General features: G+C 40.0%; 1 protein-coding gene across 1 annotated transcript in view; it reads right to left on the bottom strand.

The window, feature by feature from the left end:
- Window positions 1–323: 323 nt before the first annotated feature.
- The window catches only part of LOC127844754 (uncharacterized), a 33,122-nt gene continuing 20,023 nt past the window's right edge, over window positions 324–13,422 (bottom strand). Inside the window, exons 7-9 of the mRNA XM_052375213.1 lie at window positions 2,676–2,826; window positions 2,298–2,407; window positions 324–1,984 (exon numbers count right to left, since the gene is read on the bottom strand). Coding sequence (XP_052231173.1) covers window positions 550–1,984; window positions 2,298–2,407; window positions 2,676–2,826 — 1,696 coding nt within the window. The 3' untranslated portion in view covers window positions 324–549. The remainder of the gene's footprint in view (window positions 1,985–2,297; window positions 2,408–2,675; window positions 2,827–13,422) is intronic.

Raw genomic sequence — 13,422 nt, 5'->3', positions numbered from 1 at the left:
CCACCATACCTGGATTTATAAAAAGTAGTTATGTTTTAGTTATTTTTAGAACTTTGTTTAGAAAATTTATCCAAAAAAGGCAGTTGAATAAAAACTCATTTGTTGTTTTATGACAATAATTTTCTGTGAAATGTTGCTAACTTGACCTTGTTAAGGTAGTGCATATCCTTCCTAACTTTAGATTGAGATTTTGTAAATTAGTGTAAAAATGTATTGGTTTTTAAACCAAAATTAAATAAAGCACACAAATATTGAATGTCAAAAATGTGTTTATGTTATTCAATCCGTCTTCAGCTTTAACACGATATATAGTTTGACCATATTGTACCACATTAAATGAAGAAAAACCAAAGCAAAGTTTTAATGAATTTTATCCCTCCCATGGACCTAAATGTTCAGTATTGCTGTATTATAACAACAAATCGCGAATCTGAAACATTTTTTCCAATTTTGTCAGTTTACCAAAACGTGAAAAGGTCCCTTTAATTGCCTAATGCAAATTGCATGCTTATATGTATAATGGTTACGTCAGCAACATAAATATTTACGCTACTTTCTCCATGGCCACGTGATTCCATCGCCACATACAATTTTCACAAATACAAGGTCTTCTCTGAAATTTGGGTAACCAAAGTTATCGTCATTCCATAAAGTCTTAGAAAATGACGTAACGTCATTTCCGTATTGCAATGGCCAGCTTTGTGTCACGCGTATCGACCCCGGACACGGATGGTAACTACTTCCTGTTTGACGATGTTTAAGATCGGGCCCGGACTTGCAAAATACTCTACAAATTCGACCGCACGAGTCGTACGCCGATATCATGACGTCAGACACGTTGACAGATGGTGAACGTATTCCGATATAAGTAAATGTCGAACTGACGGCGAGATCCTTCGGGATGTGAGCGACTTCTTTGTAAAAGCCTCGATAGTTTAAGCCATTCGATTCAACGTAAACATTCAACGGTAGTGTTTTGTCGTTTTCGCACTTCGGATATATCGCAGCTTTCGTTATATTTTCGCCGGCTGTGGTGTGAACGTTCTTAACAATCACACTAACTGGAATGAATGACCAACGCCTTTTGTCGGATGCCCCATCGATGTTGTAATTATTAACGTAGTGGTCGTTTACGTTTTCTGGCTGACATTTTATGGTAGTAGCCGTTTCAAGCTGCTGGATATAGCTATTCACATGCTCGTCGTTGTTTGCAAAGCCGGGCACCTGGCGCCTCTTCCGTTTCCCGAAAGTCTCTGCAATGCGGTCAATTTCGAACACCTCACCCGGCGGCGTGTCGAACACGGAACCAGCGACGCATTTCGGCTTGCCATTGGAGGTGTCACAATCGAGGTAAGAGGAACCGCAGTTTGGTCGCGCCAACGAGCAGGTGGGCGGAAGTTGGTACGTGTACATTTCGGAGGTAAAGATATCGCTCAAGGCATGACTGTTTTGCAGACTGCCGAAGCCCGAAGAGTCTGTTAAGCGGTGGCCCGGCGGACCCGTGTTGGTCGTGGGATAATCGGTCGTAGGGTCGATACCTTTTCGGCGCTGAATCCTTCTAAACAGCTCCCAAATCAAGTCTATAAATGAGTGATGCAGTAGGAAGATAGGGTCATATCCTGCGAGAGCCTGCGGAGACATGTGACCGCCAATCCAGAGATGTGGCTCTCCGTGGTGATCCTCTAAATTGGCTTCCGGTGCGGCCTGCGGATGCAAGATCTCTGCGAGATGCTGCCGGTTAAAACAATCTCGAATACTGGTCCAGTTCATCATGGTACCGCCGTCCCCGAAGTTTCTCATCAGAGGTCCATACGGCGTAGTCCAGCCTGCTAAGGGGCCGTTTTTTACGACCCCGTTACCGTTTCCCATGAATTCGTGACTCCATATGTAAGACGCCCGTGGGTCCTTCAAGTCGCCATCTAGCGTCGAGTCCCAGTAGGGGATAGTTACCGTGGGGATCTTCTCCCTCAGAGCGTTTTCGGCACTGCAAGTACAGAAACGAGGATAGTTTCTTTTTGGCTAACGTGCTATTTGTATTTTCATATAATGCTTATACACATATTACGTGTATAGACATTATTATTATTATTATAACTTTTATTTCAATATAACGCGTCAAGTACGGACGATCACAAACTTCAAAACCAAACGGAGATTGAATCGTTTCGTGAGAACGATAAGATGTACGATTATGTAAGTGTTATTTCCGCTTAACAATTACTTCTATGTCACTACTCCATTCAACGAACTCCGGTACAAAAAGCCAGGTGCGTCCCGCGTGACGTCATCGTACTTACACGACCAGGAAGAACCGGTGCCAGCCAAGGAAGTTTGGCCCGTCGTGCGCGCGTTCACCGAGCAGTTCATGCAGACGACCAAGGGCATCGAAACGGTTAGGGGGAATGGACTGAAAGTTTTGGAATAATTTTTGTCACGTGTGTTATGTTTTGTAGTGATTTCATTCGACTCACTTAATGCTGCAAGTAAGTTCAAACCAAATACTTTTACAAAGGTTATACTCTTTGTTTGTGTAGTGATAACGAGTTCTATCATAACTTAAAAGGGACCGACTATATACTTGTAAAGCCACTTATAAGTTTCAACTCACACTTCATATTCATCTTAGAATAAGCATAATGCAATTTCAAACAATAGAATTGCCTTTCACACCATACCGTGTCCTCCTTTAGCATGTTTAAGGCCCGGTGGAACTGCGCCCTCTCGGCGTCGCTGATCATACGGTACTCCCGACGGATGCGCAGCGGCGGGATCGCCTGCCGGCGGCGGACGGCCTGTCGACGAGAACGCCGCCGGTGGTGAGCCTCACTGAAGTCGGAAATAAAGAATACGCAGCTTTTACAGAATCATTACTTAGATCGTTCCACAGACGTTGTGTAATTAATGCGTACGCAAAACTTAAAGGTTTCTGTCACTCACTAGCGGGTAGATGTCTTTTTAACTCAACGACTTGAGGAATCCATTATGTGTCTTTTTTTCAGTGGCAATAGTAATTTCGTTTCGTGTTGTGAGTCATACTGTTTGGCAATCGGTAGTTGAACAACTTTGACATGCAAGGTAATAAAATGGTTTTGGTAGGCGAATTAACTTCACGTTTGCTATAATATTTTACAGACAAACATACAAAAAGACAAGCTATAAACCAAGAAGGCAACGGAAATAACTGTTAACTACCTTAGATCTTTGTGGATGAGGCTAGAGAACCATTTCATAGCTTCCTCAGGCATTGTCAGACCGGCGCCATGCCTTTTCCAGTGGTTGCCATGGATGCAGTGCCAGATGACCTTCTCACCGACCTGTCGTGTTAGGTTACCTGAACGAATCACGTGGTGTATGTGTGAATGGGCGTATAGCAAAATAAAATAAATCTATACATGTATTTGACATGTGTATCTTGGCCCGTAGCCCGGGTTTTGAAAAAGTGTGTGTGAAATGTTCCATCAACGATTGATATTAAACAACGAAGTGGCGAAGCGGTAGGTGGCGGAAGGGGTGTCCCCCTCCTGCAATCGGGGTTTGGAGGTCCTCCCCCTAGAAAATTTTAAAATGAAACGTAAAATCATGTCTTCTGGTAACTTTTTATCTGTATGCAGAGACTGAAGTTCCAGAGCATTTTTAATTTTTTAAATTTCACTTTCATTTACCATATTCTGACTGATAGACATAAATATGATATAGCATACATGTATTCCCCACTACCGTTTTTCAATAACCATCTTTTTGATCAGTCACAGAAATATATTATTTTATACGGTGTTGAACCCGACACTAGTATGCGCGCATACACTTTGTTTACATATGCAACAGCACATTTATAGAATGTAAAATCAACAATAAGAACGGTATAAAATATCATTATTTATAGGAACCTTGGTAAAACGGGTGTTTTTTTTCCATTACAAAATTTCCAAAATCCGAAATTTAATTATGCGGCAAATGCTGTCCCTGATAAGTCGTGCTGACTGCATAGAACGTGGCTCATATTTATGCATGATTGTTTATCACATACAAAAACACAAAAACAAACTTAAGCCGTGCTCTGTGAAAAGTTTAATGAATGTAAAGTGTCGTCCCAGATTAGCCTGTTCAGTCCGTACAGGCGTTTCTGGGACGACACTCTCCACTTTTATGATATTTTTCGTTTCAATAAAGTTTTTGCGGAAAATGTCGTCCCTGATTAGCCTGTGCGGACTGTGCGGACTTTATGCACATGCATTAAAACCCCTTTTCACAGAGCACGGCTCGGATAAATGTGGGCTAACCTTTTGCATACGAGCGATCAAGACAATCCTGGATGTCCCTTGTCACAGGAATCTCCTCGATCAGCGCTCGAACCGTAGGTAATATCAGAAAGATGATTACAATCTTCATGATGTTCAATCTGCAATAATATAAATAAAGCTTGGCAAATTACTAATTAAACACGTATATACATTATGGGAAAATTTACGAGGGGATTCATGTTATACCAACTTTGTGAAAATAAGATAATCCATATTTATTGTAAAATAAACTTCAAAGAACTGCATTTGCATCTTTTTTGAAAAAAAATAACTTAAGGTGTTGCAACCGTTGTAAGGCTGAGCATGAAGTTTGAATCTCAATAAAGTTAAATGCCGCCATTTCAATCAGAACCAGTTAATAAAAAGTGAAATAATTTGATTGAAAAGAGCAAATTTTAATTGTCTATCTACTTTCAAAAAAACACAATGACATAGCACTGTAATTATGCCTACTACTTAATAATAATAATTATCATTATTCTATTTATTACTTTTTTATTATAATTATTACTATTATTATTATTATTATTATTATTATTATTATTATTATTATTATTATTATTATTATTATTATTATTATTATTATTATTATAGTAGTAGTATTTATGATCCATACACTTATTATACGCACTTTAGAGTAAATCACGAATATGTCAGCGCACTAGTCCACTTAATAATTCTTAACCATAAGATGTAGCAGCGTGTTACTAAACTTGGTAGTAAATTAACAAATAGGTCGTTCTCTGTAAAAAGGTGGGTTTAATGCATATGCGTAAATGTAGTCCATACGGGCTAATCAGGGACAACACGTTACGATTTTATGGTATTTTGTTTACAGAAAGTCTCGTCTTCTCAAAAATCCAGTTGAGGCGGAAAGTGGCGTCCATGATTAGTCTGTGCGGACTGCACAGGCTTTTCTGGGACGACACTTTACGCACATGCAATAAACCCCCATTTCACAGAACACGGCCCAATATAAAATAAAACTCTAAAAACAATGTTTGACTTAGTAGAAGATCACATAATATAACAGCCAACTACGAGACTTGTAAGTATATTACAAAATAAATCAGCGAACTATTAAACGTTATAGTAAATTACAAACTATATCAGTAAATTTACTAGGCTTTATGGTTTAAACCATGAAATACATTAACAAATAACTTATTTTTATAATAATGCACACACGTACAAGTGCACTACTAGGTTTTAGAGTAAAGAGCACAATATACCAGAAAACTTTGTAGTGCTTATAAAATATATCAGCAAAATACTGCACCTGTTAGTAAATCACAAAATGTATCAGCAAACTACCTAATTTAGTAGTAATTCACAAAATATGTCAGTAAACTACTAGACTTGGAAGAAAATTCAAAAACATGTAAGTTAAATACTAGACTTGGAAGTCAATCACAAAATAAAAACAAACTACTAGACTTGGAAGAAAATCACAAAATATAAAGAAAACTACTAGACTTGGAAGTAAATAATAAAAAAAACACTACTAGACTTAGAAGTACATATATCAATAATCTTCTAGACCTAATAGTCTTCTCACAAAATAGACCAGCAAACTACGAGGCTTGATCATAATCAGCGATTGTTTTTGCGCAATTGTTTAAACTATCGGTTTCAGGCCGATTATTAAATTTTAACGCGACAAAGTCTAAAATTGTGAAAATTCGCGTCGTGAAATCTTCAGATAGGGAATAATTGGTCTTTTTATTGCTTAGTGCTTAATTTCACAAACCTATAATTTCTGGGAAAACTGGGCTTAATGCATGTGCGTAAAGTTTCATCCCATAATAGCCTGTTCAGTCCCAGAATAGCCTGTGCAGTCCCAGAATAGCCTGTGCAGTCCCAGAATAGCCTGTGCAGTCCCAGAATAGCCTGTGCAGTCCCAGAATAGCCTGTGCAGTCCCAGAATAGCTTGTGCAGTCCCAGAATAGCCTGTGCAGTCCCAGAATAGCCTGTGCAGTCCACAAAGACTATTCAGGATGACATTTCCGTTTTTTACGTTTTTTTTTTATATTTTGTTAGCAGGAAGTCTCTTCTAAACAAAAATCAAGTATAGGCGGAAATGACGTCACTGATTAGCCTGTGCGGACTTCACAGGCTACCATGGGATGGCACTTTGTAGGCGGAAAATGACGTCACTGATTAGCCTGTGCGGACTTCACAGGCTACTTTGGGATGGCACTTTGTAGGCGGAAAATGACGTCACTGATTAGCCTGTGCGGACTTCACAGGCTACTATGGGATGGCACTTTGTAGGCGGAAAATGACGTCACTGATTAGCCTGTGCGGACTTCACAGGCTACTATGGGATGGCACTTTGTAGGCGGAAAATGACGTCACTGATTAGCCTGTGCGGACTTCACAGGCTACTATGGGATGGCACTTTGTAGGCGGAAAATGACGTCACTGATTAGCCTGTGCGGACTTCACAGGCTACTATGGGATGGCACTTTGTAGGCGGAAAATGACGTCACTGATTAGCCTGTGCGGACTTCACAGGCTTCTATGGGATGGCACTTTGTAGGCGGAAAATGACGTCACTGATTAGCCTGTGCGGACTTCACAGGCTACTATGGGATGGCACTTTGTAGGCGGAAAATGACGTCACTGATTAGCCTGTGCGGACTTCACAGGCTACTATGGGATGGCACTTTGTAGGCGGAAAATGACATCACTGATTAGCCTGTGCGGACTTCACAGGCTACTATGGGATGGCACTTTGTAGGCGGAAAATGACATCACTGACTAGCCTGTGCGGACTTCACAGGCTACTATGGGATGGCACTTTGTAGGCGGAAAATGACATCACTGACTAGCCTGTGCGGACTTCACAGGCTACTATGGGATGGCACTTTGTAGGCGGAAAATGACATCACTGACTAGCCTGTGCGGACTTCACAGGCTACTATGGGATGGCACTTTGTGTGCATGCATAAAGCACTGTTTTCATTGAACGCGACTAAAAAAAATTGAAATCTATGATATGACGTATAAATTACCGCGAGATATATTTAAAAAATGTCACAGCAATACGTATTACACATATTACTATTTTGAGATATGTTTTCCACGTGCTAACATAAGATGAAAGCACACCGCGTCAATAAAAGACATGTGTAACGTATTCAAAACAATACAGTTAATTTAGTCTAGTTCATTTAAACATGCGACATCAACATTAACAAGTTATAAAACATTGATATCTTTATTTAGTCATGGTAGACAAAAGAAAAGACAAGGTTGTTAAACGACGTTACATGTGAACGTATTTTTACGAATGCAAACTACGTGATTTTCTCCACGAAATCTGAGGAAATCTACAGAACAACGAACTGCCAGTAATCAAAATTCATATTTTAAGCAACACTTAAATAATAACATAAACACACCATCCCAAATCCTAATCGAAGAAGTATGTTGCATGTACGAGAATGAAACCCGGCCATAATGTACGCCTCTCTGATGATTTCATTTTAGTCCAAACGTAATAATGTGTACAATATGGTTAGGATGCATGTGAACAATATACTTAAGTGAACTATTTTAATTACAGTTTTTTACATAATAATTACGCAATTTAACCAACATTTGTAACCCCTGATAAAACGGATGTTGACATCACTGCCCGAACATACACATGTTTTCTCCATGAGTGCATTCGTATTTTAATCAGAAGTCAGAGCTCATGTTGACGGTACGCATGAATACACCGAGTCAGCACTCATGTTGACGGTACGCATGATTACACCGAGTCAGTACTCATGTTGACGGTACGCATAAATACACCGAGTCAGTACTCATGTTGATGGTACGCATGAATACACCGAGTCAATACTCATGTTGACGGTACGCATGAATACACCGAGTCAGCACTCATATTTATGGTACGCATGAATACACCGAGTCAGCACTCATATTGACGGTACGCATAAATACACTGAGTCAGCACTCATTTTGACGGCACGCATTAATACATCGGGTCAGTAGTCATATTGACGTCACGCATGAATACACCGATTCAGTACTCATATTGATGGTACGCATAAATACACCGAGTAAACACTCATATTGACGGTACGCATGAATTAATTGACGGTACGCATGAATACACCGAGTCAGTACTCATATTGATGGTGTGCATAAATACACCGAGTAAACACTCATATTGACGGTACGCATGAATATACCGAGTCGGTACTCATATTGACGGTACGCATGAATACACCAAGTCAGCACTCATGTTGACGGTACGCATGAATACACCGAGTCAGTACTCATATTGACGGTACGCATGAATACACCGAGTCAGTACTCATATTGACGGTACGCATGAATACACCGAGTCAGTACTCATATTGACGGTACGCATAAATACACCGAGTAAACACTCATATTGACGGTACGCATGAATTAATTGACGGTACGCATGAATACACCGAGTCAGTACTCATATTGATGGTGTGCATAAATACACCGAGTAAACACTCATATTGACGGTACGCATGAATATACCGAGTCGGTACTCATATTTACGGAACGCATGAATACACCAAGTCAGCACTCATGTTGACGGTACGCATGAATACACCGAGTCAGTACTCATATTGACGGTACGCATGGATACACGAAGTCAGTACTCATGTTGACGGTACGCATTAATACACCGAGTCAGTACTCTTGTTGACGTTACCATGGATACACGAAGTCAGTACTCATGTTGCCGATACGCATGAATTCACCGAGTAAGCACTCATATTGACGGTACAAATGAATACATCGACTCAGCACGCATGTTGACGGTACGCATGAATACACCGAGTCAGCACTCATGTTGACGGTACGCATGAATACACCGAGTCAGTACTCATGTTGACGGTACGCATGAATACACCGAGTCAGTACTCATATTGACGGTACGCATGGATACACGAAGTCATTACTCATGTTGACGGTACGCATTAATACACCGAGTCAGTACTCTTTTTGACGTTACCATGGATACACGAAGTCAGTACTCATGTTGCCGATACGCATGAATTCACCGAGTAAGCACTCATATTGACGGTACAAATGAATACATCGACTCAGCACGCATGTTGACGGTACGCATGAATACACCGAGTCAGCACTCATGTTGACGGTACGCATGAATACACCAAGTCAGTACTCATGTTGACGGTACGCATGAAAACACCGAGTCAGTACTCATATTGACGGTACGCATGGATACACGAAGTCAGTACTCATGTTGACGGTACGCATTAATACACCGAGTCAGTACTCTTGTTGACGTTACCATGGATACACGAAGTCAGTACTCATGTTGCAGATACGCATGAATTCACCGAGTAAGCACTCATATTGACGGTACAAATGAATACATCGACTCAGCACGCATGTTGACGGTACGCATGAATACACCGAGTCAGCACTCATGTTGACGGTACGCATGAATACACCGAGTCCCTACTCATGTTGACGATACGCATGAATACACCGAGAGAGTACTCATGTTGACGGTACGCATGAATACACCGAGTCAATGCTCATGTTGACGGTACGAATGGATACACCGAGTCAGTACTCATGTTGACGATACGCATGAATACACCGAGTCAGTACTCATATTGACGGTACGCATGGATACACGAAGTCAGTACTCATATTGACGATACACATTAATACACCGAGTCAGTACTCATATTGACGATACACATTAATACATCGAGTCAGTACTCATATTGACGGTACGCATGAATACACCGAGTCAGCTCTCATATTGACGGTACGCATGAATACACCGAGTCAGTACTCATGTTGACGATACACATTAATACACCGAGTCAGTACTCATGTTGACGATACACATGAATACACCGAGTCAGTACTCATATTGACGGTACGCATGGATACACCCAGTCAGTACTCATATTGACAGTTAGCATGAATACATGGGGTCAGCACTCATGTTAACGATCCGCATCAATACACCGAGTCAACATTCATGTTTACGGTACGCATGAATACACCGAGTCAGCACTCATGTTGACGGTACGCATGAATACACCGAGTTAGCACTCATGTTGGCGATACACATGGATACACCGAGTCAGCACTCATGTTGACGATACACATGGATACACCGAGTCAGCACTTATGTTGATGGTACGAATGAATACACCGAGTAAACACTCGCTTTGATGGTACGCTTGAATACACCGAGTCAGCACTCATGTTAACGGATAGCATGAATACACCGAATCAGCACGCATGTGTACGGTACGCATGGATACACCGAGTCAGCACTCATGTTGATGGTACGCATGAATACACCGAGTAAACAATCGCGTTGACGGTACGCATGAATACACCGAGTCAGCACTCATGTTGACGGTACGCATGAATACACCGAGTCAGCACTCATGTTGATGGTGCGCATGAATACACCGAGTCAGCACTTATGTAGTCCGGGCCGTTCGCATGTTTGCATCATAGCGGCTTATAGTTTAATTGATGCGCGTATCACAAATACATAATAATCCGTCCGCATATGTACAAATGCTTAGCACACAATAAGTATAATACAATCCGTACGCATTGCAACAATTTAGTTTATTTACTCAATAATTAGTATATACATGCTAATAATTTACACGACACATTTGAAAAAAAAATACTCATAATTAGTACGCGAGTGCACATCTCAGTGGACGTGCATTTTACATAGTAAGTATACACGTGCACATGTTATTTGACGCATATGTTTTTACTTTATTCATTATAAATTTATATGATTTACATCCATGTTTATACAAACGTACATGGACGTAATATTGTTAACCTCGCTTAGAAGTCATGTTTACATCATTGTACATAAATATGAGTCGCGTTCTGTGAAAAGGGGGTTTAATGCATGTAAGAACGGTGTCGTCCCAGATTTGCCTATGCAGTCCGCACAGGCTAATCATGAACGACACTTTCGGCCTAAACCATATTGTTGCTAAGAAGAGACTTTGTTCAAACGAAAATTATCACACAAGCGGAAAGTGTCGTTCCAGATTAGCCTGTGCAGACTGCGCATATGCACTAAACTCCCTTTTCACAGAGCGAGGCTCATATGTTTTCACCATAGATGCAATATGTGTTGCGCCGTAGTAAGAACGCACGTGTTCACATAAGTTGAAAGCATGTGAACATCCATTTACCTACGTATGCATACATCCTCATCAGTTCGAATATTTACATTCGAGTTAGCACCCGTTATTATACAATATCCAATTTAGACTGAATGATTTCATCCTAGTTATAGCACATGTTTGCATACAAATGAGTACCTGAATCATGTTTACAATATCCAATTTAGACTGAATGTTTTTATCCTAGTTATAGCACATGTTTGCACACAAATGAGTACCTGAATCATGTTTACAATATCCAATTTAGACTGAATGTTTTCATCCTAGTTATAGCACATGTTTGCATCCATATGAGTACCTGAATCATGTTTACATCAAAGTCAGTAGGCATTATAAAAGCCTAGTTAGTACGCGTTTATAACAGATAGAACGCAAGTTTATCAAATAGGAAGCAGCATCTTTACTTATTATTTAGCACGCATGTTTTCATCCTCGTTAGTAAAAATGTTTGCATTCCAGTTCGTTCGCAAGTTTCGTCTTAGTTGGCATGCATTACCGCCTATTTGGCACGCATGTTTATTTGCAAGTGAACATGCATCAACGTGGATATTGACAGATCCTGATCCAATCATAATAGTAAGGCCTCTTGTCGACATTTAAGTAAGCACGCATTTCGACATTTGTAAGCTTGCATGTCTACATGACAGGTAACGCAAAACTAAGATTGCATGAGAAAATAATTAATAAACTATTTTGTTTACTTAGTACGATGAGAGTATTTGTATTTTCTTGTAAACACTATGCAACATTTTCGCTTTTTGTGTGAAATACTTTTAATTATTTTTATGCATGTGCCCTAGCTCTAACTTGTTTACAAATACATTTCAAATTAAATGTATGACATATTCCCATACATACCTTACATTCAATAAGATTTAATATTGAGCCATTTGATTAAGTCAGTTAAGTATATTCATAGTCACATTGTAAAAACATCCACCAAAAGCTTCACTTCCTTCGTTGTATCGATACACGAGAATTGATTAGAAACGTCAAAGTCACGTGATAACGAGTCCGCCTGTGGTCTGGACTTTTGCGTTGTCATCGTGGCCATAAAACGGTAGTTAATGATAATAATCAAAGTTTATGTTTAATACCAACATGGCCCGCCTTAACCCAGTTATACCTAGCGTCTAGAAAAAGGCCTTGGCAAACAGCGTAGACCCAGATGAGACGCCGCATGATGCTGTTTGCTGAATTGAATTTCTGTAAGAAATATTCTTAATATAGAAATAAACATACTAGACATCCCTAATTTTGGAAATAAATTAATCCAATTTAGAAGGATGGGAGAGTCCACTAGGCATAAATGGGTTAAACGGATGTCGCGAGGACCCGTTGTGTAATAAAAGTGCAATTGAAATATATAATGTCATAGTTTATAAAATAGTTAAACGCTGTTGATTTGCATGATTTTGGCACCCTCACGCCCTGCGATTTACTGCTCCATGAACAGAAAATGACTGAAAACTGTTTAATGAATATGGAAATCGCGGTAGGAACAGAACTGTATAAATCGCAACTTCAAAGTCACGTGCGTACTGGATACTCGACACGCCCAACATTTTGCGTCAGGTTCAAAACTCTTCGAAATTCATTCCAAAGCATGTTTAAATTTGAGTCAACATTTTGTATTGTATTACCAAATTCCTCATACATAGACTTTCGCATAGTAATGGGTCTTCGTTTTAACCCATTTATGCCTTCAGCGTATAGAAAAAAGGCCTTGGCAAACAGCGTAGATCCTGATGAGACGCTGCATGATGCGGCGCCTCATCAGGGTCTGCGCTGTTAACTTAAAGGAATTTCTGTAAACAATATTCTAAATATAGAAATGAATAAACTAATCATCCCTAATTTTGGAAATAAATTAATCCAATTTAGAAGGATGGGAGAGTCCACTAGGC

The sequence above is a fragment of the Dreissena polymorpha genome, chromosome 9 (assembly GCF_020536995.1).
Source record: "Dreissena polymorpha isolate Duluth1 chromosome 9, UMN_Dpol_1.0, whole genome shotgun sequence".
Taxonomy (NCBI): domain Eukaryota; kingdom Metazoa; phylum Mollusca; class Bivalvia; order Myida; family Dreissenidae; genus Dreissena; species Dreissena polymorpha.
This window is presented reverse-complemented; position numbering and strand designations above follow the sequence as displayed.